Source organism: Loxodonta africana, chromosome 6 (genome assembly GCF_030014295.1).
Source record: "Loxodonta africana isolate mLoxAfr1 chromosome 6, mLoxAfr1.hap2, whole genome shotgun sequence".
In the NCBI taxonomy this organism is placed as follows: domain Eukaryota; kingdom Metazoa; phylum Chordata; class Mammalia; order Proboscidea; family Elephantidae; genus Loxodonta; species Loxodonta africana.
The window spans coordinates 6,759,355-6,786,515 of NC_087347.1; the positions used below are offsets into that span (position 1 = coordinate 6,759,355).

The 27,161-nt window shown below is 46.8% G+C and overlaps 1 protein-coding gene across 3 annotated transcripts in view; it reads right to left on the reverse strand.

Moving 5' to 3' along the window:
• Positions 1-27,161, reverse strand: part of AGAP1 (ArfGAP with GTPase domain, ankyrin repeat and PH domain 1) — a 672,497-nt gene that overhangs the window by 153,274 nt on the left and 492,062 nt on the right. For all 3 annotated transcript variants that reach the window (XM_064286507.1, XM_064286508.1, XM_064286506.1), the window contains one exon: positions 16,168-16,329. In XM_064286507.1, the coding sequence (XP_064142577.1) occupies positions 16,168-16,329 (162 nt within the window). The remainder of the gene's footprint in view (positions 1-16,167; positions 16,330-27,161) is intronic.

The window sequence follows — 27,161 nt, forward strand, 5'->3', positions numbered from 1 at the left end:
GGCTTTAAAGAACAAGTATTTATTTTCTCACAGGTTAGAAGGCTGCTGTTGTTAGGTGCTGTCAGGTCAGTTCCGACTCATAGCGACCTCATGCACAACAGAATGAAACACTGCCCGGTCCCGTGCCATCCTTACAATCGTTGTTATGCTTGAGCTCATTGTTGCAGCCACTGTGTCAATCCACCTCATTGAGGGTCTTCCTCTTTTCCGCTGATCCTGTACTTTGCCAAGCATGATGTCCTTCTCCAGGGACTGATCCCTCCTGACAACATGTTCAAAGTATGGAAGATGCACTCTCACTATCCTTGCCTCTAAGGAGCATTCTGGTTGTACTTCTTCTAAGACAGATTTGTTCGTTCTTTTGGCAGTCCATGGTATATTCAATATTCTTCGCCAACACCACAATTCAAAGGCGTCAATTCTTCCGTCTTCCTTATTCATTGTCCAGCTTTCACATGCATATGATGCAATTGAAAATACCATGGCTTGGGTCAGGCGCACCTTAGTCTTCAAGGTGACATCTTTGCTCTTCAACACTTAAAAAAGGTCCTTTGCAGCAGATTTACCCAATGCAATGCGTTTCTTGACTTCCTGACTGCTGCTTCCGTGGCTGTTGATTGTGGATCCAAGTAAAATGAAATTCTTGACAACTTCAATCTTTTCTCTGTTTATCATGATGTTGCTCATTGGTCCAGTTGTAAGGATTTTTGTCTTATGTTGAGGTGTAATCCATACTGAAGGCTGTGGTCTTTGATCTTCATTAGTAAGTGCTTCAAGTCCTTTTCACTTTCAGCAAGCAAGGTTGTGCCATCTTCCTAATGCAGGTTGTTAGCGAGTCTTCCTCCAATCCTGATGCCCCGTTCTTCTTCATACAGTCCAGCTTCTCAGATTATTTGCTCAGCATACAGGCTGAATAGGTATGATGAAAGGATACAACCCTGACGTACACCTTTCCTGACTTTAAATCAATCAGTATCCCCTTGTTCTGTCCGAACAACTGCCTCTTGATCTGTGTACAGATTCCTCATGAGCACAATTACGTGTTCCGGAATTCCCATTCTTCGCAACGCCTGAATTCAGGGTGCCAGCTCTGGTGCAAGGCTGTGTCTGTCAGCTCTGGGGGAAGATCCTTGTCTCTTCCGGCTTCTGTAGCCCCTGTGTGCCTGGGTTCCTTGGGGATCTTCATGTGGCATCTGCCTCCCCCAACCCCGTCTGTGCCTGCTTCTGTGTATCATCTGTGATTTTTATAAGTCAGATGTGATCAGGTTTGGGACACACCCTACAACGATATGGCCTCTTCAATATAAAAAAGAAAATGCTATTCCTGAACAGGATTACATCAACGGGTTATGATTCCAACACATATTTTGCGGCGACACAATTCACACTATAAATCCATTGCCATGGAGTTGATTCTGACTCATAGTGACCCTACAGGACAGACTAGAACTGCCCCGTAGGGTTACTGATCCTAAACTGTTTACATGAATTAATTGGCTTCCTCAGGGCAATTACATGTCAATTACAAGAGGTATGCTGTATTTGCTCACGAAACTGTACGCTCAAGATTACTGAGTCTTTGATTTTCTTTAAATTGGCCAACTGGATTTATTCGATCAGGTGACATTGTTATTGTCATTGGGTGCCATCGAGTCAATTCTGACTCACAGTGACCCTGTATGACAGAGTACAACTGCCCTATAGGGTTTCCAAGGCTATAATCTTTACGGAAGCAGACTGCCATACCTTTTCTCCCATGGAGCGGCCGGCGGGTTCGAACTGCCGACCTTTCGGTTAGCAGCTGAGCGCTTAACCACTGCACCGCCAGGGTTCCCCCAAGTGACATTTCCAGGCCTTAAATAGATCAACATCATATATGCCATCTTTGTAAATTTATAGCCCTTGACACTTTGATCAACTGAACGTTACAGATTTGATATTTTCCAACAGTTAAAAAACACATTTTGCCAATTTGTTGAAACACAGCCCTGGGTAAGCTGACAAAGTTTTATGGTTGGAATATTACTGTGCTAAAATCTTAAAAAAAAAAAAAAAAAAAATTTTTTTTTTTTTTTTAAGATTAAGAAGTTCTATAACAGACTATTATGAAACCCTTTGAAGCCAGTGCCCTTTACTGTACATGAATTCAGTCCTTATCATGAGTCCTGGGTTAAGTGGAGATCTGGACAGGAGGTAGACTGTAACCAAGTCAGGCACCCTGCCCTCTGCAAGGAGGCACCACTGTGGCGACAGGGCGCAGAGGTGGCCAGCAACGGACCTGAGGCCAGACCTGTCACTTCCTCCATCTGTGGCCTTGAGCAAGTTACTTAAACTTTACGACCCTCAGTTTCCTCAGTTATAAAAACGGGACGACTGGTACCGACCTCAAAGTTCCTGTAAGGGTTGTAAGATAAAGGGTTTATCTTAATAAAGGGCTTAATTGCAGTACCTGACTGGGAGCAAGAGGTCAATAGCTGGCTGCAATTATGATAGCTGGTAGACAGTCACCCGATTTTCTGCACTGCGATTGGTTTCATAAAAAGCCACCACCACATCTAAATTTTGAAATTTTGTTTTCATTAAATTGAGAAGGAGTAAAACCTGTGTGTAACCTGAAGGTAGGAATTCCAGAAAGTTCTCTAAGGGCTACAGCTTTGGGAACCGTGTCTACAGTATATCCTGGCTTCTGCAGAGCCAACTACAAAGGGAAATTACCCCTGCCCACACAGAAAGCAAGAAAGAACCATGTGAAAATCAAGTAAAACAAGAAAGCTATGTATGTATTTAATTAGAAAGAGTCATGTGAAGTTGTTGAGATGCACGACTCATAAACCAGTGGAGAAATTCTAGGATTCTTGACCCTATGTTGCTTAGGGGCCCTTGAACACAAAGCCCTTGGTGGGTTCTTTGGAAACATCTCACACTGTCACTCTCTACGGGGTGTCCATTCACAGTCTCCCACAAAGAGTGCTAATAAGACCTTTGAAGCTTTCCCATCTAGCGAGTCTGAAACAACTATAAGCCAAGAATCTGAATTAAGACTATAACACAAGGAAGCAAAAAGCTCAGTTTGTAAGTTTTCTCTTATATATATATATATATATATAGTCATTTGCTTTACTGCATTATCTTCATAACAGACAATACCATGCAATCATCCTTGTTAGAAAAAACACCACCCTTTCAAATGTTCCTCGGTTCCAAGACCAATAATGGGAAGTAAACCACTGGATAAACTGTGAGGCAACAACTCTCCTGGGCAGAAGGCAGCAGACTGGGCCAAAACCCAACAACGTCCACATTGGCTCCAAGTTACGTAGGGCTGGTCAGTCGGTGGTGGGAAGGATCCATTCCTTCTTCTCTTGCAGATGAAAATCTCTCCGTAATTAATGTTTTTTTTTGCCAAGGTAGAAACGAAGCGACAAAAAGCTCCTCAGAGCTGAGGCCTCACCTGGATTAATGCGGAGTCCTGAGCGCCGCGCTAACACAGTTCAACCTGTCCTCGGTGCCTCACGCGCATGCCCGGCTGCCAGTGCCACGAAAGACCTCAAACATTATCAAACATTCTACCATTGAGCAGAAATTAGACGGAAACAAGGGGAGCCTAAAAATTGCCGAGGAGTTCGGACGCTCTGAACGGCTAATATGTCCGTTTTTCACCTGAAGCCCTCTCCAAGTGCCGTTTTGCCATTAAGCAAAACCCAAAGAAAGGTAATCAATTCCAACTAAAAAGCACTTATCCCGCAATGACAGTGTAGAAGGCGCTTCAAACCCCTGGCTGCCTGCCAAAACCCAGACAACAGCCATCAATGTTTCCGACTAGCCGAGGAGCACAGGGGCCATGCATAATTGACTGGAAGATGGGCTAAAACTGTGCCCAATCAGTGTGTGATCAAAAACGCGTGGAATATTCAGCGCCCCTTGATTACACGGAGGCACGTCCTTTCTCTCTCCTCATGAAATCTCTTCAAGGTCCAGAGTACTGTAATAAGATCATTACTGTCAAGCGGTACGAATCGCAGGCAATGAGTCTTGGGATAGGGAGTCATACTTCACAAGCTCCCCTGGTCTCTCTTTCTTTTTTTTTTTTTGTATTTTACAGCACGCAGAGGCAGCAAGGCAGCGGATAACGATCACATCACTGTGTGGCAACTAAAAAGGCACTTTTAAGAAAAGGCAGAGAGAAATCAGCTTAAGAGAAACTAAAACAAGCTCCCTTTGCCTTTTTTTCCCCCCTTAAAAATTAAATAGAATTAAACTGGGTGCAGAAGTTGCTTTTCATGAACTTGGATGTAATGTCATTGAATTTAACTGTCTGAGAGATTTTCATTTCGCAGCAAAGCCCGTTAGCCCACAGACAAATGGCCAATTTTCCCCAGGTCCCAGGTACAACAGCAGCCGTTGTTAGGTCGTGTGTGTGTGTGTGTGTGTGCATGTGCGTGCGTGTGCAGGGCAGGTTCTAATTTTCACGGTCCCTACGTCTTTCGTTGACGGCACACCCTGTAATAGGTCTGAGATGAGAAAGGGGAGGAGCTGACCGGCAGGAGACCATCTGCAAAGATTACCACACAAACACGCGGCCTTTCTCCCAGACCACAGCTGCTCCAGGGCGTTCACCATACATCTCAGCGCAACCAGGGCCCTGCTCAGAGCCAGCATCCAGGGCGAGGCAGACGTGTGATGAATCCTTCAGTCAGCAATGCAGGATCCAAATGAACGATGGGGGCTTGATTAGCTGCTCCCCTCCTCCCTTCGGCTTCGAACTAGCCTTAAAAATGCTCACTTTCATTAAAAAAAAAAAAAAACAAAAAAACAAAAAAACTCATCCTCAGAATGAACATAAAAGTGGGGTTCAGAGCATATGAGTTAAATGTTCACAAGTTCAAATCAAGAGCCGTCCCCTTGCTACACAGACCCGAGAGTGTCTATTAGATGAGGCTGTACGTGCCGGTGGCTCAGCGGGAGAATTCTCGCCTTCCATACGGGAGACCCAGGTTCGACTCCCGGCTGAAGCACCTCATGCGCGGTCACTAGCTGTCTGTCAGGGGAGGCTGTGTGTTGCTCTGATGCTGAACAGGTTGCAGTGGTGCTTCGGGACTAAGACAGACTCGGAAGAGAGGCCTGGTGATCTACTTCTGAAAAATCAGCCAGTAAAAATGCTGTGGGTCACGACAGCCTGATCAGTTGTGCATGGGGTCACCGTGAATCGGGGGCCGACTGGATGGCAGCTGGCGACAACCACCACCCAGCCTAGCTCTTTGCGTGCAGTGGGTGCTCAGTGTACTTTCACAGAACTGAATCAAATCTCTTCAGTTTGAGTTTACATTAAGGAAAAAGAAATAAAAAGGCGCCCCGAGCCCTTCTCTCGTCCGTTGGCTGGTCATGACGGGAGTCCTCTGTTCTGGCTGTCCCTGCTGTATCTGACTTATCATTGTTTATTCCCAACCTGACAGCTTCCACAAAGGATCTGAGGGGCTTACAGCATGTGTGTGTTTGTGGCAGATGGACTTCACACTGTAGGGTGGCTTCTGAGGTCAACTGTGCTCCATCTAAAACGTCAATGTCTAGGGCAAACCCAGACCTACTCCATTTCACAGGTTCATTCTCTCGGAAGCTGGAGTTACAACTGGAGAACTCTCTTTGGAGAAGTGATCTGGTATGTGAGGAGTAGGTGAGTCCGTCAGACTACGCGGGTCTCCCAGGTTGAAGGGACCCAGGCAGTCTCCTGATGCCCTCATCACAGTGAAAACCACAGCATTTTAGGTACATCTTCCAGGAAGATGGTTTTCACATTCAAGGTATCTGCTTGACTCATCTACCGAGACTCACTAGCCAATGAGTTTAGTGATAAAGAAGTCCTTATTAGGCCAGTTATTACTGTTGGTTCTTTATGCAACTTGAATCTGAGACTTTTGATTCCCTTTCCTTTCACTCCAGGTAGTTGCCAAAATTAAACTCCACATTTAATTGGGAAAGTGCACAAAGATTAAAGGAGGACACCCAAGAACAAGGCATGAAAGTAAGACCTGCATCATTAAGCTCTCGTAAACCTCCCTCACCCCTTCCCTCCAGACACCTCCAAATACACAAAATGAAATGAGAAAACTCCAGACAGGAAACAAACTCTGAAGCCCACTGCTCCTCTGCCCTAACTTCTTGTTCAGCATCACATATCACATAAAATAACCATGGGAGAGAGGAGGGATGAGAGGACCCAGGTCCTAAGACACTTAAGAACCTGTCATATTCTGAATAACAAAAGAAACGGATAGCCCTCCCAATCGCAATGTGCAAACCCCCCGAACGCCATGACAGTCAACAAAACTAAACGGTTTCAGGTTAACCCAGAGCTTCAGCACGCAGACACACCGCTTTCTTGTAATCACGAGAATCCAGGGCAAAAAGCTGTACCCTGCTCAGGCTTGATTCTTCACTTCCTCCTCCAAGTGCCTTCCAAAGCAGCAACGAATGAATAAAAAATCGTCCTAAAGTAAAACGTAGCTGATAAAGAATGCCAACATCTGTTTCTTAGTAACCAAGTAAAAACACAACTCCATTTTGTGACTAATCACCACCACTGGAGATTTACGTTGTTGTAAATCGACAACATTTAAGGAAAACCACCTGTTTTCTGCAGTCTTATTAAATAAGAAAACCATTATGTACTGAGCCTGTAGAATATGACATTACGTTGTACAACAGGCTAGCTTTCCCTAACTTTTACAACTTAATGCTCCTTCTTCTTTCTGAAAGCCCATGCCTCTTTCAAATATTCTGCCTGAAATTCTGGAAACCCTGATGGTGTAGTGGTTAAGAGCTGTAGCTGCTAACTGAAAGGTTGGCAGTTTGAATCCACCAGGTGCTCCTTGGAACCTCTCCGGGGCAGTTCTGCTCTATCCTATAGGGTTGCCATGAGTCAGAATTGACTCGGCAGCAACAGGTACGGTATATGGTGTGCCTTAAAGTCTGCTGCTGTTAGCTGCTGTGCAGCTGGCCCTGGCTCACGGCGACCCAACGCACAACGGAACAAAACGTCGCCTGGTCCTGCGCCAACCCCATGATCAGTTGTGGATCAGGCCATTGTGATCCACAAGGTTTTCACTGGCTGATATTCAGAACTAGATCACCAGGCCTTTCTTCCTAGTCTGTCTTAGTCTGGAAGTTCTGCTGAAACGTGTTCAGCATCACAGCAGCACGTAAGCCTCTGCTGAGAGATGGGTGGTGGCTGCACACAAGGTGTACCAGCCGGGAATCAAACCCAGGTCTCTGCTTGAAAGGCAAGAGTTCTACCACTGAACCCCCGATGACCCCGCCTTAAATTCTAGGCCAGTTTTTTCTGCAAATGTCTTATCTCCATTTTAAGACTCTAAGCTGCTAAGGGTGAGAGAGGAACTGAGTTTTCTTTCTCTTCGTCCCCCACAGAGCCAGACACATAGGACTCTACCCCCCTGGGGGTGATTGCTTGATATTGGGTGAAAGAATAAAATGATTCCCAATTTCAGGTGCTCTCCTGAAAGAGGGAAGGAAAACTAAGTCTGGGATGACATTTGCCAACGCTGGAGTTAAAGAAACTTGTAAACAGCCTCTGTACTGATTGCTCAGTGAGTGCTGGTGGGATAGGCCATTCACTGTGAACCTCAATGGAGACACCTCTGTGTGGCTGGCCCTCGATGAGACAATCTTTCAGTGCCCATCCAGGACCAACCATACGACGATTCAGTAAAGACCCAGAATGCAAAACCAGAGGAACAAGAGGAGAAGGATAAAATAAATAAATAAATTCCCTTCTGAGACATGAAGAACAAAACACCGTGAACCCAAGGGAGAAAACGAGATTTCTGCATACCCTCTTGAATAATAAGACGGGGTAAATCCAGACTGGCCCTGCGTTTTAAAAGAAAGATCTTTGTGATAAAACTTCTAGATATGATGATCCATATAAAAGCCTACGTCTTTACAGAGAATCTGAGGACTATCAAGGAAACTCTTCGGTCTGCACCACTCCTAGATTCAAAAGCCGCTCAACCCACCTCAAAGACGTGCTTTTTACCTGGTGGAAAGAGTTTGAGGCAGAGAATCAAGAGACAGTTCTGTCACCTACCAGCAACCTGACCTTGGACAAGAAAGCCACTTAACCTCTCTCTGCTTCCGACTTCTCACTGGGGAAACGGGGAAATTAATGCTCGATGCAAACTCGTATGCAAGCTACACCGCTAACGAGGATGCTGGGACCTCAGAAACTGTTTCATTTTAGCAAGGATAACCTGACTCTTGGCACCTAGATAAGAAGATACACAAAAGACAATGCCAAAAGATGGCAGGTAATAAAGGTCTGGAGACTTCCTACTGTCTAGTAGCCTCCTCCAGCACGTGCCCCTTACACTTGGTTCTGGTCACCCTCCAGGGCATCTGGTCCCATCCTCCATTCTGGGCCCAAATTCCTCTACAACATCCCAACCAGGGCTGTGTCTGCTGCTGCAGGGGTCAGGGGTCACCGCCTCTCAGGACAGCCCTGCTCTTAGAAAGCTTCCTTTTCATGTTAGAACCAAAATTATCTCCTGGAAGCTTCTACCCAGTGGTTGTAATGAAATCCACCTGGGCTATCCAGAACACTAAAGACAGTCTTCCGCTGGATGGGCCCTCCAGCACATGACCGCAGTTAGAGGCCACCACGTCCTTGACCTTCATCACAGCCCTCCCTCCTCCTAGTGTCTTCAAGGGCCCCCCTCAATGACTCAGGCTTCAGGCCCCATCACCATCCTTACCCACATCAGAATTGGCTTTCATGGTTCTAAAGCAAACCTAAAGTACAGCATCCAGACATGAACACAACTTCGCCCTAAGTATACTTACATTGTTGTTAGACGCCGTGGGGTCAATCCTGACCTGTGGTGACCCCGTGTGTGCAGAGGGGAACTGCACCATAGGGTTTTCAAGGCTGTGAGCTTTCAGAAGCAGCTCACCAGGCCTGTCTCCTGAGGCACCTGTGGGTGGGTTCAAACTGCCAACCTTTCAGCTAGTAGTTGAGTACTCAACCGTCTGTACCACCCAGGGATCCTAAATATACTTAATAATTCCTACCAAATCAATTTAAAATCAAGAGTATCACTGGTATTTTAATACTAATGTTCCTAGTTGTCTGCTAAGGAAATACAATTGGACACAGGATACATAAAATACACAAAATTCTTTTTCAAAAGCTTAATATCACCTTTACTTTCTTATGCAAAGGCCAGGGTGTTGGTTTCTAAGACATTCTTGCTCTTGAAGCTAAACTTAATGGTAAATATCTATTTCTGACATTCTTAACAGAACTAAAAAAAAAACTTCACTGAGTTGGAAAAGAAAATTACAATGAAAAATTCATTAAAAATGGGACCACTAACCCTTATTTCTTCCTGGGATTTTGCATCCAAATCACTGATGGAATTTTAACTTCTTGTCTAGTTTCCCTGGATAGAAACACCAAAACCAAACCCGTTGCCGTCAAGTCGATTCCAACTCAGCAACCCTAATGGACACGGTAGAACTGCCCTGCAGGGTTTCCAAGGAGCACCTGGTGGATTCGAACTGCCAACCTTTTATTTAGCAGCTGTAGCTCTTAACCACTGCACCGCCAGGGTTTCGGATAGAAACACCAGGAAGTTGTAAAGCATTACAAAAAGGACCACCATATTTGAAAGGCTCTCAAGTACTTACATAGGTTGTATAGATGAAAATACATAACTCAGGGGGAGGGTCCTGGTGGGCAGAGGGGAGAGACCTAAATGCTTGGAGTTATGGATTGAATGTGTCCCCTGAAGAGATATGTTGAAGTTCTGAGTCTTGTCCCTGTGAATGCAATCCTACTTGGGGAAACAGGGTCTTTCTTTGAGGATGTTATCAGTTAAGACATACTGGAGTAGGGTGGGCCCTAGTCCTAATCCCTTCTGAGTGGTGTCTTATAAAACGGGAGAGCAGACAGGGAGAAAGCCTCACATCCAGAGAAGGCACCGTGTGAAGAAGCATCTACAAGTAGCAAAGCCAAGCCAAGGACTGCCAGCAGCCACCAGAAACTGGTAGGGGGCCGTGGGGCAGTTCTTCTCTCAAAACCCTCAGAAGGAATCGACCCGGCTGTTACCTTGACTTGACTCCTAGCCTCCAGAACTGTGAGACAGTAAGTGTCTGTTCTTTAAAGCCACCCACCTTGTGGGATTTTTTTATGGTGGCCTGAGGACATGAAGACACCTGGTGTCATGGACTGAATTGTGTCCCCTCAAAATATGTGTCAACTTGGTTAGGTCATGATTCCTAGTATTGTGTGACCATCCACCATTTTGTCATCCTGATGTAATTTTCGTTGTGTTGTAAATCCCATCTCTATGATGTTAATAAAGCAGGATTAGAGGCAGTTATGTTAATGAGGTAGGACTCTACAAGATTAGGTTTTGTCTTAAGTCAATCTCTTTTGAGATATAAAAGACAGACAGGAACAGAGAGACAGGGTGGCTTCACTACCACCAAGCAAGAAGTGCCAGGAGTATGGGTCCTTTGGATTCAGGGTCCACATGCTGAAAAGCTCCTAGACCAGGGGAAGATTGATGACTAGGACCTTCCCCTAGAGCCAACAGAAAGAGAAAGCCTTCCCCTGGAACTGGTACCCTGAATTCAGACTTCTAACGTTCTAGACTGTGAGAGAAGAAATTTGTCTTTGTTAAAGCCACAAGTGATATTTGTTAGATACCACTTGTGGTATTTCTGTTAGAGCAGCACTAGATAACTAAGATAGCTGCTGAGTGGCAGAGCCTGCTGGAGGGATACAAGAAGGCCTTTCGCACCTGACAACCAGAGTGGTCGTCACCTGTCCAGGCCAGCAGCCTCAGGTCCCAGCCGTGGGAACAGTCACGCACACGTCCACCTTCCGGAGGCCCTTCAGCTTCACAAGACACATGACGCCACCATCAGAAAGCAAGCACTCACTGCCCTGGTTCCTTCACCTCCAAGGCAGGGCTAGACACTTTTACATTTTACGACTCTTTCAGATGAGGCTAGCAGTTACAGAAGAGCCCAGCTGAAAAACTAAAGACCACACAAACACCTTTTCAACCAATCATCCTGTAGTCGAATGGATCCACTGGCCAGGTCAGTAACTCAAAATACTCATAAAAACAAGGAATTCTGTAGTCAGAGTCTCTGCTTCTATAATTTACTAAGTTCACTCAGTTCATTTTAAGTGGTAAATATGAAAAAAAAAAAAAAAAAAAAAAGACTGTCCTATGTAAGTGAGGTGGCAGCCATCTTCTCCCATCATGTGCAATATTTATTACTTTTTTTAAATTGTACTTTAGATGAAGGTTTACAGAACAAACTAGCTTCTCATTCAACAGTTAGCACACATATCATTTTATGACATTGGTTAACAACTCCACGACATGTCATTACTCTCCCTTCTTGACCTTGGGTTCCCCATTACCAGCTTTCCTGTCCCCTCCTGCCTTCTAGCTTCTTGCCCCTGGGCTGGTGTGCCCCTTTAGTCTTGTTTTGTTTTATAGGCCTGTCTAATCTTTGGCTGAAGGGTGAACCTCAGGAGTGACTTCAGTACTCAGTTAAAGGGGTGTTTGGGGGTCATACTCTCGGGGTTTCCCAGTGTCTGTCAGGCCAGTAAGTCTGGTCTTTTTTTGTGAGTTAGAATTTTGTTCTACATTTTTCTCCAGCTCTATCTAGGACCCTCTATGTAATCCCTGTCAGAGCAGTCGGTGGTGGTACCGGACTCAGTCTAGTGGAGGCTGCTTGAAGGCTGAGAGATGTGGTGGACAGAACACACTGATTTCCTCACTAAGCGTGCCTGTGGACAGGGGGATTTTGGCTTTTGAGGCAGCATACATATTGATGAGACATAACGTTGGCCTTTTGGTTTCTGAATCGGCGTGCCACAGAGGTAAGAAATATCCAGCATCAGAAGCTTAGGCCTTGGCTGGGGACGAGTACTGATGTCTACTCACAGAGCTGCTGCTGCTCCATCAGTCAGGACTCCGGAGGAGGCCATGTCCCCTGTTGAAGGCCACAGCCTCCGAGGGAGGATTTCCCCAGACAGCTCTGTCCCTCAGCTCTAATGAGCACTCCTTCCCTTCCCCATGTTACCACCCTGGGGTCCACACCATCCCTGGCGCTTCCCCACACCTTTGTAGGCAGTCCCTGCATAAGCTCTCCTCAAGACCCAGGCTGAGGGCAACACCAGATCCTGACTGAATTAGCGGGCTTTCTATGGAGTTGTATTCTTCTTAGGTTGTTGTTAGGTACCGTTGAGTGGATTTTCAACTCAGTGACCCCACGTGACAGAGCAGAACTGCCCTGTAGGGTTTTCTAGCCTGTCATCGTCACAGGAGCAGATTGCCAGGTCTTTCTCTCATGGAGCCACTAACTGGGTTCGAACTGCCAATCTTTCAGTTAGCAGCTGAGCGCTTGACAGTTGCACACCTAGGCTCCTATTTTCCTTGTAATCTAAACCAATCTCAATCTAATCATTTCTCCCAAAGAAATACATGGAAAACCATAAAAATTCAACCACTTTATGGAATCTTCTATTGGACGTTTACATCTCCAAGTGCAACTTTACGGCAGTGGGTGAAGCAATCGGGTAACTACAGTAGCCACCCATTGTGCTCGGCAGAAAAGAGAAACAAACGTTTGCTTAGTGTTAAAACAGTACCTCTAAAAAGAAAATATATACAACTAGCCATAACTTCAAGAACACACCGCTTAACTTAAATGGTTCACACCATGTACTCTGAGCATTGTTGTCAGGTGCTGTTGCGTTGGTTCTGCCTCATGGAATTAGTACGCTAAGTAGGGAGTAGTTTTTTGGGGGGTGGGGGTGTTAAAATGTCTTCTTTTTTTATTCTGCTTAAATGAAAGTTTACAGTTCAAGTCAGTTTCTCATACAAAAACTTATACACACATTGTTACGTGACCCTAGTTGCTCTCCCTACAATGTGACAGCACACTCCTTCTCTCTACCTTGTATTTTCGTGTCCATTCAACCAGCTCCTGTCCCCCTCTGGCTTCTCATCTCGCTTCCAGACAAGAGCCGCCCACATAGTCTTATGTGTCTACTTGAGGTGAGAAGCACACTCTTCACCAGTACCATTTTATGTCTTATTCTCCAGTCTAATCTTTGTCTGAAGAGTTGGCTTCAGGAATGGTTCCAGTGCTGGGCTAATAGAATCAGGGGGCCATGACCTCTGGGGTCCCTCCAGTCTCAGGTAGATCATTAAGCCTGGTCTTTTTACTAGAATTTGAGGTCTGCATCCCACTTTTCTCCTGCTCCATCGGGGATGGGAGTAGTTTTTAAGGCTATTAAGAAATACGGTATTTCACTGAATCTAAAACGCCTTTAATTGTAGGAGGCAATCCGACTTCAGAGATGTAAAAATGTGAAAAACAAAAACAAAAAACATGTGCCTTAGAAAAAATAAAAGACAGCATGCTGCACAAAAAGAACTCATTTATGGTTTGGTAGATTATCTCTCCCAGGGAAAAAGGATACACTTTTTTTGTAGAGAACCTATTGTCTTATTTTCTATTTGAAAGAAGTCACAGCCACTCATATTACAGAAACTAGGTTGCTAACAAGAACGGCGAGGGCCAGGTTCCCCTTTCATCCTAAGCCTTGAACTTCTGAACACATGTCAATGTTACTCATCTGTACTTGAGACAACCACTGTGATTTTCTAACTTGGGTCTCCCTGTCCACGTCACCACCTCAGAGGGTCCACGGGCAGCTGTGGATGATGCATGTCAATCCTGTCTGTCAGACAACGTCGCTCAGGGCACACAGAACAATCCCAGTAAACCAGGAAGTGGACTTGAAATGCCTTAGGCGTCCTAAGCTTGAGGTCTCTTCTCAAACTTCCTTCAAACTCCCCTGGCCGAGGGAGACATCTGTTTGAACCAGCCGCCCAAATAAAATGCAAACGCTCTTATTTTACGTTCAGGCGTATCTTACCTACACAATTTACACGTTAGTCACAAGGGGGTGGGATGATTGAAGTGTGTACAAGGAGCCAGAGGTGGGCTTGATGGTCGGTCTCTACCAAGCTGTGCTTTTAAAAAACAGCCATAGGCATCACTTGGGAACACACCATGAACATAGTAAGACATTTATCTGTGAGAACGGGCGCGCAGCCTTTCCCTAGAGGTGTCTGTGGCGTGGGCAGAGGGCACATGTTACCCGCTCTGGTGAGGGGTCACACATCTGATTTTAATCCCAGCCTCTTGACAGGGCGAGATGCGGCTGCGTGCATGTGGGTGGGAGCTTTTTGCTGGATGGTTGTTTGAAGGGGTCCCATGAGCGCTAAGTGTTTGGGGCTGAGTCCTTTCCCAGGGGAAGGTCAGGAGGCAACTGGGCAGATGCTGCCATCCCATAATCTTCATTTTCCACCACGCTGATCTACTGAATCATGCTCATTTACTGTAACACGAGAAAATCTGCTTTCATTGGCTAAACGACTTAGTAGGAAGCCTTGTTGTCGTTAGGTGCCATCGAGTCAATTTCGACTCACGGTGACCCTATGTGACAGCAGAACTGTGCTTCATGGGGTTGTCTGGCTGTAACCTTGACAGGAGCAAATCACCAGGTCTTTCTCCTGCAGAGTTGCTGGGTGGCTTCAAACCCCCAACTTCTTAATTAGCAGCCGATCACAATATCGCAAGTTGCTGGCACCAACTAGGGACTTTATTCTTAACATGGGTTATCAGAGGCAAAATGGTAAGGAACACGGTGAAGGAGAAGGGCTTTCAGGCCCTTCTCTGCTTGGCCACCTGCTCACAAGAGCCCAGGCAGCGACTGTCCAGCTCTGACCCTCAGTCTCCTCATTATACAGAAACGACGCCGCCCACCTCACAGAATTATGGTCGATAACACCCTCAGGGCTCCATCAACATTCTCGCCTTCTTTGCTAACGCATGCGCTGTGGGCTTCCAGGCTGAGCTCTGGCCGTGAGGGGGAAACAGGCCACTTTCTCTAACATGGTCAACAGTCACACAACGTGCAGTTTTGACCAGTCCAACAGGCAGAGTATTCAGAAAAAGCATGGAGACAACAAAGAGAAAAAAGAAGGCAGGACAAAGATTGTTCCTGCTCGTGTGGAACTCCTGCTGAAGACGGACCTCTTGGGTTATCGACTGCCTCACAATAATGTTTTGAAATTTTAATTTTCTTTTCAAGTATTCCTTATACTTGCTTATTATAACCGCCCTACTTTAACCACTGATGACGCGTCTATATATCTGGGCATTAGAGACGGAGTGTCGGTGGCAGTGGTTAAGCGCTTGGCTGTTAACTGAAAGGTCAGAGGTTTGAATCCACCAGCCACTCCACAGGAGAAAAGACTTGGCTTCTGTAAAGATTACAGCCTTGGAAACCCTCTGGGGCAGGTCTACTCTGTCCTATAGGGTCGCTATGAGTCGGCAATGACCCGACGGCAACAGGAGGAACGCATATACAGTTTTGTGTGTGCAACCAAGTGGCTCACCATCCACCTGTACCTGTGAAATAAAGAAGGTAAGCTCACGTGGAGGAGCTGCTTGGGAAGGGTCACGCTGGGTCATTACTGAGAATAAAATTTGAGGGCTTGGCAATCAAGGAATCAAGACGAACCGCGACAACTGGAGAATTCATAGAGCCCACAAAACCAAAGGGGCCGATGGGCTTTCCTGGAAGAGCCATTTATCATAGTGCTGATTCACACAGCCAGAATTGAGGCAGCTCTCATATTAGAATTCAGACCAACCAATATAGGAGATGATCCCTAAACTAGGAGAGACAACTGTCTCTGTTAGAGGAGTGCAAAGCGGACACCTAGTTAAAGTGGACACTGGACCCAGGTTGCCGAGGTGGGCACTACTGAAGACTTGACAAGGCCCATCAGGGTAAAACAGCGTCACCACCTACAAGCCAACACATGCTGGAAGGCAAGGTAGCTGACAAGGCTGGGCAGTCTCTGGAGTCAGGTGGAGATGTCAGGGCCCCTCGTAATACCTTACCAGCAGAATGCACAAGCAGAGGCCCCCATGAATGTATATTTGGGGTTCTAAGAAGTATCGGCTTTCACAAATTTGAAGAATAACAGTTACTTTTCAGAAATGCAGACTCTGACCCTGGGAGTCCCCAGGAGCCTGGAACCTCACCTTCAGCGGTGCCCGAGAGACCGTCGGCTTTGAAGTTACTGGTACTTTTCTTCCTCCGGTGCTTCTTTCTGTTGGCGTGAGGAGAGGGGGGCGGGTCGAGCTTGGGGCTGGTGGTGCTGGAGATGCTCGGGCTGGAACACACGGAGTCGCCCAGCCCCGTGTCTGTAATGGCACAGAAAAGGCGACAGAATGCAACTCTTTAGCTCTTTGCAAAAAATATTCATGTCTTTCCAAGATCATATGCCCACTGCCCTCAAGTCGATGCCAACTCATAGCGACCCTACGGGACAGACTGGAATTGCTCCACAGGGTTTGCCCCACAGTCTCCTTTATGCAAGGAGACTGCCACATCTTTCTCCTGTGGAGCGGCTGGTGGATTTGAACAGCCGACCTCTCAGTTAGCAGTCAAACACCTAACCACTGTGCCACCAAAAACGAAACCAAACCCACTGCCATCAAGTCAATTCTGACTCATAGCAACCCTATAGGGCAGAGCAGAACGACCCCATAGGGTTTCCAAGGAGCGGCTGGATTCGAACTGCTGACCTTTTTGGTTAGCAGCCAAGCGTACTGTAGCTCTTAACCACTGTGCCAGCAGGGTTCCTCAACACCCTATAAAGCCTTCCAAATAGAATACTATCATTTGGTCACTGGGTAGAGGCCCAGAAGCATCCGATAGTAAAAGATTATGGCGCCTTTTGCTCTCACATGCCAGCCTCCATTCAAAATCAGACATTTATTTCTCTATTATCTTTATGCTTCGGAGAATTTCAAGTTCTTCTCTGCTTGGCATGACGGAGGAGAATAAGGTTAGAGCTTCTGGAAAAAGAAGTGGTGAATTCATGCTTTTCATTCTTATTTTTCTCTTCCCACATGGCACTGACAGAATTAGGAATGAGCCAGAGTCAAGAATACACGTGAAAGCGTCACCTTAAGCGGGCATGGTTGTGTGTGCGTGTGTTTACAAGCACACAGGTTAAATCGTCCCTGATTCTTTCTTCTGCCTCCAACATACATAGACACATATGTACATACACACGGCTGTAACTTCACTTCATTTTGTTCTTAGTAGAAATCTCTGCCATTTGCTTCTCACCAGTGCCCAGCAAGACTTCAGAAATTGACAGAGCAGACCTGCCTATTTCTGATTCACTGCAGCTGTTTATAAAAGTTCTGAAGCCAGTGCACAAACGTGATAACTCACTACAAGTGAAACTCTCAACTTACTGTGCCCATGTTGGTCCCTACCAAAGAGAAGACCAAAATGGTGCTAAACAACCAGGAACGAATACATAATTCAACCGGAACAGGAGCCCCTGAAAAAGGGACGGAGGGGCACAGGTGGTACTCGTCTCCAGTTTTCAGAGCTCTCTACTTTGTGACTCAGCATCTTGATAACACAAAAAAGAGGACGTTCTGTGCAACATATTTCATTCATTCAACTAGTATTATTCTGACCACCTACTGTGGGCCAGTCATTTTTCTAGATGCTTGGGATTCATTTGTGAGAAGACCAGATGAAGAGCCCTGCCCTGCTGGCGCTCACAGTAGCTGGGTTGCAACCCAGAGTGTGCTAGGAAGTGATAAGTGCTACAGGGACAAGGGAATGCAGGGTGTAGAGGCTTGGACGTTGGGGCGGTGGTGGCAGGAGAGGAGGGTGCTGTAAGTAAGGTGGTCAGGGTGGACCTCACTGAGAAGACATCTGAGCCAAGACTTGAAGACGGTGAGGAATGAGGAGACGGATAATTGGGGGAGGAGGAAACAGCTCTATGGCTAAATCTGGTCCAGAGAAAGGCGCATAGCTGGTACGTCCCAGAAACAGAGCCGAGACCAGAGTATCTGGGGCCAGTGAGCGGGGAGGGCGACAGGCTTATAGGTGATGGTGGTAGAGAGAAGAAGGGGGCTACGCTGTGTGGGGCTCACATGAAAAAAACAAAACCCACTGCTGTTGATTCCGACTCATGGCGACCCTACAGGACAGAGTAGAGCTGCCCCACAGGGTTTCCAAGGCTGTAATCTTTACAGATGCAGACTGCCACGTCTTTCTCCCTCGGAGCAGCCAGTGGGTTTGAACAGCTGACCTTTCAGTTAGCAGCCTAGTGCTTTAACCAGTGCACTGCCAGGACTCCTTGTGGGGCTCACAGGCCAATACAAAAAACAGTCAAAACCCAAAGTTGATTTTGACTCATGGAGACCCCATGTGTGTCAGAGTAGGCTGTGCTCCGTGAGGTTTTCAGCGGTTGACATTCTGGAGAAGCCCTGGTGGTGCAGCGGTTACCAGGGCTCAGCTGCTAACCAGAAGGTCGGTGGTTTGAACCCACCAGCTGTTCTGTGGGAGAAAGTTGTGGCAGTCTGCTTCCAAAAAGATTTACAGCCTTGGAAACCCTATGGGGCAGTTCTACCCTGTCCTATAGGGTCACTATGAGTTGGAATTGACTTGACGGCAGTGGGTTTGGTTTTTTTGGTTTTGGGTGACATTTTGGAAGGAGATCACCAGGACTTCTTCAGAGGCACTGCTGGGTGGTCTCGAGCCGCCAACCTTTTGGTTAGTGGCTGAGTGCCTAACCATTTGTGCCACCCGGGCTGCCTTTACTGAAGGAAATTGGGTGGGTGGGGGGGTTGTTGGTGTCCCTGCAAGGTATGAGCAGAGGGGTGATGTGACTTCAAATATAAAAGATACTGGAAATCAAACTGAGTTTAAAATTATTTTGAAAGGTTCTAGAACACTTTAACTCATTGAGAAATGGACAAACATACAACTTAAGGGATCTTCCAAACATGCACAGTTCCAAAAACGCCCCAGGGGGCAACTTTCCACGTGCCCTAACACCGGAGACGTCACCTCTGCATGGCAGGAAGGGGCCACCTTCCTCCCCCTGTGCCCAACACATGTGGAAGGGAAGGCCTTGGCAAGCCCCGCCTGGGGAGCCTGGGCGGCACCTGATGGGAAGACCCCCGACGCCAATCCAACCAAGTCCACTCTCTGTTTGGAGTCTGGCTCACAAATGCGGCTGGAACACCCTTTTCAGTAACTGTACGGCACTGCAGTAGCTGTGAAAATTCAGTGTCTTGGTACCTTTCCTTCAACCTGACACAACACACTGCAAACACCTGTATGCCCTCTGTCCCCCACCTGCAGTGGCCACACAGATGGGTCAGTGTTCTTCAGTGCCAGGGCGGTAGCTACGTCTATGGCAGAGATCAGGCTACAAGCTTCCTTGTGTGGCTCCATCGTGACCGAACACACACCCTGGCTCCGTTTCTTCCTCTCTTAGAGGAAAAGGCTCCTCTCCTCTCGTGAAGGGCGCCCTGGTGGTGCAACCAAAAGGTTGGAGGGGTTCAAACCTACCCAGCTCCTCTGTGGGAAAAAAACCTGGTGGTCTGCTTCTGTAAAGATTATGGCCTAGGAAACCCTATGGGGCTGTTCTACTCTGTCATAAAGAGTCACTCTGAGTTGGAATCTACTCGATTGGCAACAGGTTTGGTTTTTTGGGTTTTGCTCATGAAATTAACCTTCTAGTTTGTATAACGAACACGCATGCACAGCCATGGAATCCAGGATGCATTTCTCAACTGCTAGGGGTCGAGTTGTCCCCCCTCCCCCCATGACATGTTAAAGTCCTAACCCTGGAACCTGTCAAGGTGACTCTGTTTGCAAATAGGGTCTTTGGAGATGTCATCAGTTAACAGGAGGCCATATAGGAGTAGGGTGGTTCCTGATCCTACATGACTGCTGTCCTATAAAAGAGACACAGGAAGGATGCTCTCATGCATTGAACTTTTTCCCCAAAACGTCTGTCAACATTGCTACCCCGTGGTTCCCAGTATTGTGTGATTGTCCACCATTTTGTCATCTGATGTGATTTTCCTACCGTTGGAAATCCTACCTCTGTGTTAATGAGGTGGGATTAATGGCAGTTACGTTAATGAGGCAGGACTCAATCTACAAGACCAGGTTTTACCTTAAGGCACTCTCTTCTGAGATATAAAGAGAGAGGCAAGCAGAGAGACGGGGGACCTCATACCATCAAGCAAGAAGAGCCAGGAGTGTGCGTCCCTTGGACCTTCACTGAGAAGCTCGTAGACTAGGGAAGACTAATGACAAGGACCTTCCCCCAGAGCCAACAGAGAGAAACCCTTTCCCTGGAGCTGGCACCCTGAGTTTGGACTTCTAGCCTCCTAGATTGTGAGAGAATAAACTTGTTTGTTAAAGCCATCCACTTGTGGTGTTTCTGTTATAGCAGTGCTAGGTGACTAAGACAGACACCGCGAGAAGCTGCAGCTGCAAGCCAAGGAGTGTCTGGAGCTACCAGAAGAGGGAAGCAAAGCATGAAAGCATGGAACACATTCTCCCTCAGAGCCCTCAGGAGCATCAACATGGCCAATGCCCTGAGCTGGACTTCCAGCCTCTAGAACTGTGAGACAATGAATCTCTGTTCTTAAAATCCACCTGCTTTGTGGTATTTTGTTACCACAGCCCTGTTGCTGTTGTTGGGTGCTGTTGAGTCGATTCTGACTTAGAGCGACCCTATATGGTAGAAGAGAACTGCCTCACAGAGTTTCCAGATGGCCAGGTCTCTTCTTCCACGGAGCACCTGGTGGGTTCCAACCGCCGACCTTTCCGTTACCAGCCGAGCGCTCAATGGTTGCACCACCAGGGCTCCTTATGGCAGCCCAGGAAACTGACATATCCACTACTGTCAGACCTGCTGCTCCCAGGCGTGGTCTCCCAGGCGGCCCCGGAGCACCACATCTTGCTCCAATTCAGAGGCGAAAAGCTGAGGTACCAGGTGACCTTGGAGGTCATGCAGCAGGTCGGGGGGCCTGGACTCTGAACCTGGCTCCTCATCTTAGAGCCCACGTCGCCGTCTGTGTTTTCTCGCCGCCTCGCCCACACTCCACTCCCCGCCGGCCCCCGGGGCTCTGGTAAGTCTGTTTGGAGTTTCTTGCTGGAGGGGAGACTAATGTCACCACAGCTACCTTCCAGTTGGCGTCTTGGGGCCTGAGGCACTCAGTATGTGAGAGAAACCCACTACTCGGGCTGGGATCACTGGGAGCAGGTCAGTTCAGGACGGGTGGCAGGGCGTGGGCCAGCTGCCGACACAGGAGACATCCTTCAACGGGGGGGCTCTCTGTGCCAGGCAGGCAGATGCCCTGAGAAGGCCTGGCTGCAGCGGCAGGGACACCAGCTGCTGCAAAGCGCCACAACCAGGGGGCAGAGAAGAGGGCGGCAGGGTCAAATCTTGGCCTCGTTCAAGGTGGGGCTAGGCCTTGGTCAAGGGAGGCCACGGCAGGAGCCTGGAGTGCGGCAGAAGTGTGGTCTGGGGCTTGGGACCAGAGAGCCCTGGGTCTCATGGCCAGGCCCCACTTGACCATTCTCAAGGCTGGGGTGACATGGCTGGGCTCACGGGATCATTCTTGAGGCTGGGGTGGCCACGTGGAGACAGCCACGGGTTTCTAGCTCACAGAGCACGGGTGCTGGCATATGAATGTCGTTGGTGTCTAGGTCCTGAGACTTCCCTTCCAATAAGGGGTTTAACCTCCTCCAGTTTAAAATATGAGCAACCAGAACACACTAGGCTTCCATTTGCGACTACCCCTCCTGCCTGACCAGGTATCACTCAACGTGAAGAGCCCCAAAGCCCGGCTCCGAGTGATTCAATGGGCTTGATGCAGGCCACTGCACGCGGTCGCATCTCCTGACTGCATGCAAATAACGCATTTTATTTTGTATCAATTACGGCGCCAGGACAGATGACCACTGTCAGCGGCACTGAGCACAGGAGGGGAGACCCCGCCAGAAGAAAGGCACGCCGAATTAAAAAGTCCAGGCCTCATTACTCCCCTGTGATAGACAGGCCTGGGCAGCCAGGACACGGAGCCGGGACTGCCACTCCACTGCCATCCTGCGCGTTCAATGTCAGCCATTAGTTCTTCCCAATCGGGCATCAATGTTTGACGCACACCCCCAAAAATATATAATCTGAGCAATAATGGTAACAATCTGCAGTCTCTCTGAGCCCCGCACGTGAAGTATGAGTCAGGGAGGCAGCTCCACTTTTCACTCGGGGAGCTGACAAGCATGACCGGAGGGGAAATAAAATAACATTCCCTTCGCATAAATATCACGCGGCCTGCTTGAGACTGATGGGCCAGGAATGTATTCTTAGCTATCATTCCGGCAGACAGGCCCAAGGACACTCATAACTTATTTTACAATCATTTAGTTTCAGCTCAAGTGGAAAACGTGACAACTTATCTCTGCTGACAAGATGCCATATCGAACCGTACAATTAACTTGGCTCCGATTATCTGCCCAGCCGATCATTAGCCGGGCAATTTTTGATGAACTGTTGCAGGGAGCTCGCCTCGGTGATCACCATCAATGCCAGGTGTGCTGATAGGTTTTTGATAACCCTACTGATACCCCAAATAGACTGGGCTCCAGGCAGGTGACTCCCTTGTTCCTGCTGCTGCCAAGGGTCTTGAAGTGCGTCCTCTGGTGGAGGCGTCTGCCTGCACAGTGCCAGGCAGAGGAATGTCTGCGCCTACTGTTACTGCCACAATCACTACTATTATTACTGTGATTACTATTACCACTACAGCTGCTATTACTCTCACTACTGCTATTACTACAGAGCCCTGGTGGCACAGTGGTTAAGCACTCGGCTGCTAACTGAAAGCTCCATGGGAGGAAGACGTACAGTTTGCTTCCGTAAAGATCACACAGCCTTGGGAACCCTACGAGGCAGTTCCACCTTTTCCTGCAGGGCTGCTATGAGTCAGGAGCTACTCGATGGCAGTGGGTTTGGTTTTGTTTTCCGGTACTGCTATTACTATCGTTATTGAAACAACTATTCCTATTATTATATTGCTGTTACCACTATTATTATCATTACTGCTATTACTACCTCTACTGCAACAAGCACTACTATTACTACTGCTATTATTGCCATTACTATTACTACCGCTACCGCAACAGCCATCACTATTCCTACAGCTATCATTACCACTACTACTATTACTACCGCTGGTGCAACAACCATGATCATTACTACAGCTATCATTGCCACTACTACTATTACTACCGCTAGTGCAACAACCATGATCATTACTACAGCTATCATTACCATTACTACTATTACTACCGCTGGTGCAACAACCATGATCATTACTACAGCTATCATTGCCACTACTACTATTACTACCGCTAGTGCAACAACCATGATCATTACTACAGCTATCATTGCCACTACTACTATTACTCTTATCACTACTGCCATAACCATGACCGTTACCACAGCTATCACTGCCCTTACTACTATTACTGTCACCACTGCCATAACCCTGACCCTCACTACAGCTATCACTATCGTTACTGCTGTTATCACTGCGGCAACAGCCATTACTATTCCTACAGCTGTTATTACCGTTACTATCACTGCTGCAACAACCATTGCCGTTACTATAGCTATTACTATCATCACTATTATCACTACTGCAACAACCATTACTACTATTACTATCACCACTGCAAAACCACGACCATTACTACAGCTATCACTATCATTACTACTATTACTATCACTACTCCAACCGTTACCATTATTACTGCTATTACTATCACTATACAACAATCACTATTACTATCACTGCTACAACTATTACTATCACAGCAACTGTTACTATTACTACTGCTATTGTTATTACTGCTACAACAACTGTTACTATAACAACAACGATTACTGTTACCGTTATTACCCTCCTAATGTGCCCTACCAACCCCCACTCTCCCCAGACTCAGAGTCTGTATTTCAGGGACCAGTGGGCCCTCGGAGGCACTGCTCCAACCACTTTTCCTTGGTGGGCTCCATGTGGAGAGGGGGTGCCAAGAATTAGCTACGAAGAGCTGTCCACACAGCCTGGGAGACTGCTAACAGTGCCTGAAGGGCTGGTTGACTACTAACTTCCCACGTGTTTATTAAAGACAGGAAATGCTTTAAAATGTGTTTTCATGAGAATCCTGAATCTATACAAAAAACACAAAGAAAAAGGAAATAGGAAAAAGAAAAGGACGGGCAAAAGCATATTAACTCTCCCTTTTTTCTCTCTTTTTACACATGTTCTAACTTATTTATTGAGCACTATTAGGAAAATTTCCTTTTATTAGGAAAAATATGTTACTAAATACTATACACACACACACATACATATATATGTATATATAAACCAAAAACCCAAATTTGTTGCCATTGAGTCAATTCCGACTCACAGTGACCCTATAGGACAGAGTAGAACTGCCCCAGAGAGTTTCCAAGGAGCTCCTGGTGGATTCGAACTGCTGACCTTTTGGTTAGCAGCTGTAGCTCTTAACCGCTGTGCCACCAGGGTTTCCACATACATATATATATTTCAAAATGATCGAACACAGGGCATCTGTCAGTGCCGGGGGTGGGCAGACCCAGATGTGGACCAAGACTGTCCATAAACTAAAAACGAAGTCATTGTAGGAGCCAGTAAGTTCAAACACGTCTCCTCTGGTAGCAGGTCAACAACGTAAAGCTAACCCTGGATCTTTAACAAGGGCTCTGCTCCCTCCAACGCTCAGACGGATTTGTAGGCTGGTAAATAAGGAAGTGTCCACCTTTGCTATCTGAGGAAATCACAACATCTTGGCCTCTGTTAAAAGCTGAGTGTGAAGTCAAGTTCAAAACCTGGCCCCTTCTCGCAGTCTCTTTGACGGGAGCTTTCAACAGAAGGAGGCTGACTTGGATTTGGATCTCTGAAGGTGTTTCAGAGACTTGAGTTATTGTCCGCTTTCGTCTGCCGCTCGTGGTGCTCACACAGAGGTACACAATGCCGGGAGAAGGGGCAGCGGAGACACGATGGGGGGCTGAGAAGATGACAGGTGTTGGGGGAGAGCAGAGGCCAACACGGTGTCCGCTGAGTTATAAAAGACGGGGAGGAAGGGAAGACAATGGGGGGGGGGGTCAGAACTGACAGATAATACAGGGGAGAAGAATTTCCTACTTGGGCCATTTTCAATCACACCAAGATGTTTCTATAAATTAAATGGAATAAATTGGAACTCAGGAAATCTGAGATTCATATACACCAATCCTTGATTACTGAAATATGTTTATAAGGCCTTAAAAAAAAAAAAAGGCACAAATTCTGATCACTAATTAAATGCTTAATGAGTCAGATGTGCTGAGGGTAATTTCTCTGAAGAGCGTCTGTACAGTGTTCCCCTCAGGTTCTGCCTCTCACTGGGAGACTGAACCACTGTTGAAGAGCCAAGATGGTGAAGGTTTGGGGAGAAGCCGCCTCCTGCAGCCCTGTGAAAAGGGACACCAAAGCTACAATCCCCATGAACAGCCCTCAGAAAGCAACAAGGCTATATCCAAGAGGAGAGCTGTCTGGGGGAACGCTTTCTGATGACAGAACTGGGGAAAGAATAGATGTAAAGAAACAAAAGGGGGAAAAAATCAGACGATGAAGCGGTGAAAAGAGATTAACATCTCCTTAATATGTTAATACCATTAAACGTGGAATTCAACAGCCTTTTCCTTGCTTTCAGTCGCATTGGATTTTTTGTATATCAGCAACTGAAACCAAATTAAAAATTCACAAGAGTGCAATTAGAAAAGACTTGGACTTCAGGACTAAATTGAAAAAAAGAAAAAATATGACAAACTACAACAGCAACAATGACAAAAATGACCTACTCTTTCAGGATCCAAAAACCAAACCAAACCAGTTGGCGTTGAGTCAGTTACAACTCATGGCGACCCACATGTTGCAGAGAACAATGGGGGCCCTTAGAGTCTGCAAGGCTGTGGCCTTTTGGAAGCAGAGTGCCAGGCCTTTCTTCTGAGGCACTTGTAGGTGGGTTCAAACTGCCAACCTTTCAGTTGGTAGTCAAGCACTGAACCCATCTGCACTACCCAGGGACTTCCCTTCTTTAAGGATTGCAGGTCTCATTTTGTTCACCTGAGAATTATGGGTTGGGATAACGCAATCTCCACCACTCCTTCCAGGCCTTTATTGGGGGTGTCCTTCACTCTTTCACAGTCAGAGTTTTCCACAATGAAGATGAGGTCCCAGGTACAGCCAAGAGGAAGATGTGGCCGTGACCACTGAGCCCTGGGACAGGTGCTGTGCCTGGCATTCACCAGACCTCGTGAGAGCACCATGAAGATGAAACGGAAGTTCCACCCCTTCTCAGAGCTCTGAACTCTGCAGCGCAAACGGGACCATCAAAAGACGGGGAACCAGGCAGCCCGGGGTTCCCTGGTAGACAGTTGATATTGACTACTATTATTACCACGATCAGTCTGATGGCAATTACTTTTTAAAAAGGCTGTTGCAAAAACATACATAACACTTGCCAATTCAACGTTTTTCACGTGTGCAGTTTAGGGACACGAGTTACATTAACCATGTGCAACCATCACCAATATCCACTGCCAAATTTTCCATCACCATGAACACAAACTCAATGCTTCGCACAAAATTACCAACACTACATCTTAGTTCTCTCGGAGCTCTAGGATTTGCTTTGGCGCTGTATCATTCATGGAATTTTAGAGACCACTGCAATCTACTGAATCCCCAATCCTGGAGGAATCGACATGGAGAACAAAACAAAACGCTCTCCCCTGGTGATTCTGATGAGCGGCCATATTTGAGAATTACACATTCCTACAAGGACACCGCTTCTCTTTCTCTTATCTTCACCCAAATCTTCTTCATTGTGGTTCTACCTTAAAGGCTGAGGATTTCTAAAAAGGGATACTATGATCTCAGTTATAATGTTATTCTGCCTTCTCTCTTGTTAGTTTCTTTTGTGTAGTGTAAATACTATCATTTCCCAACATTGATTCTTATCATATCTTGGTAGTAACCATGTGAACACACTTACCACCCTAGGTTAGAATCTCAAGTTCACCTTAATTTATTACACGGGAAATAAAACAAAGAAGAAGTAACCT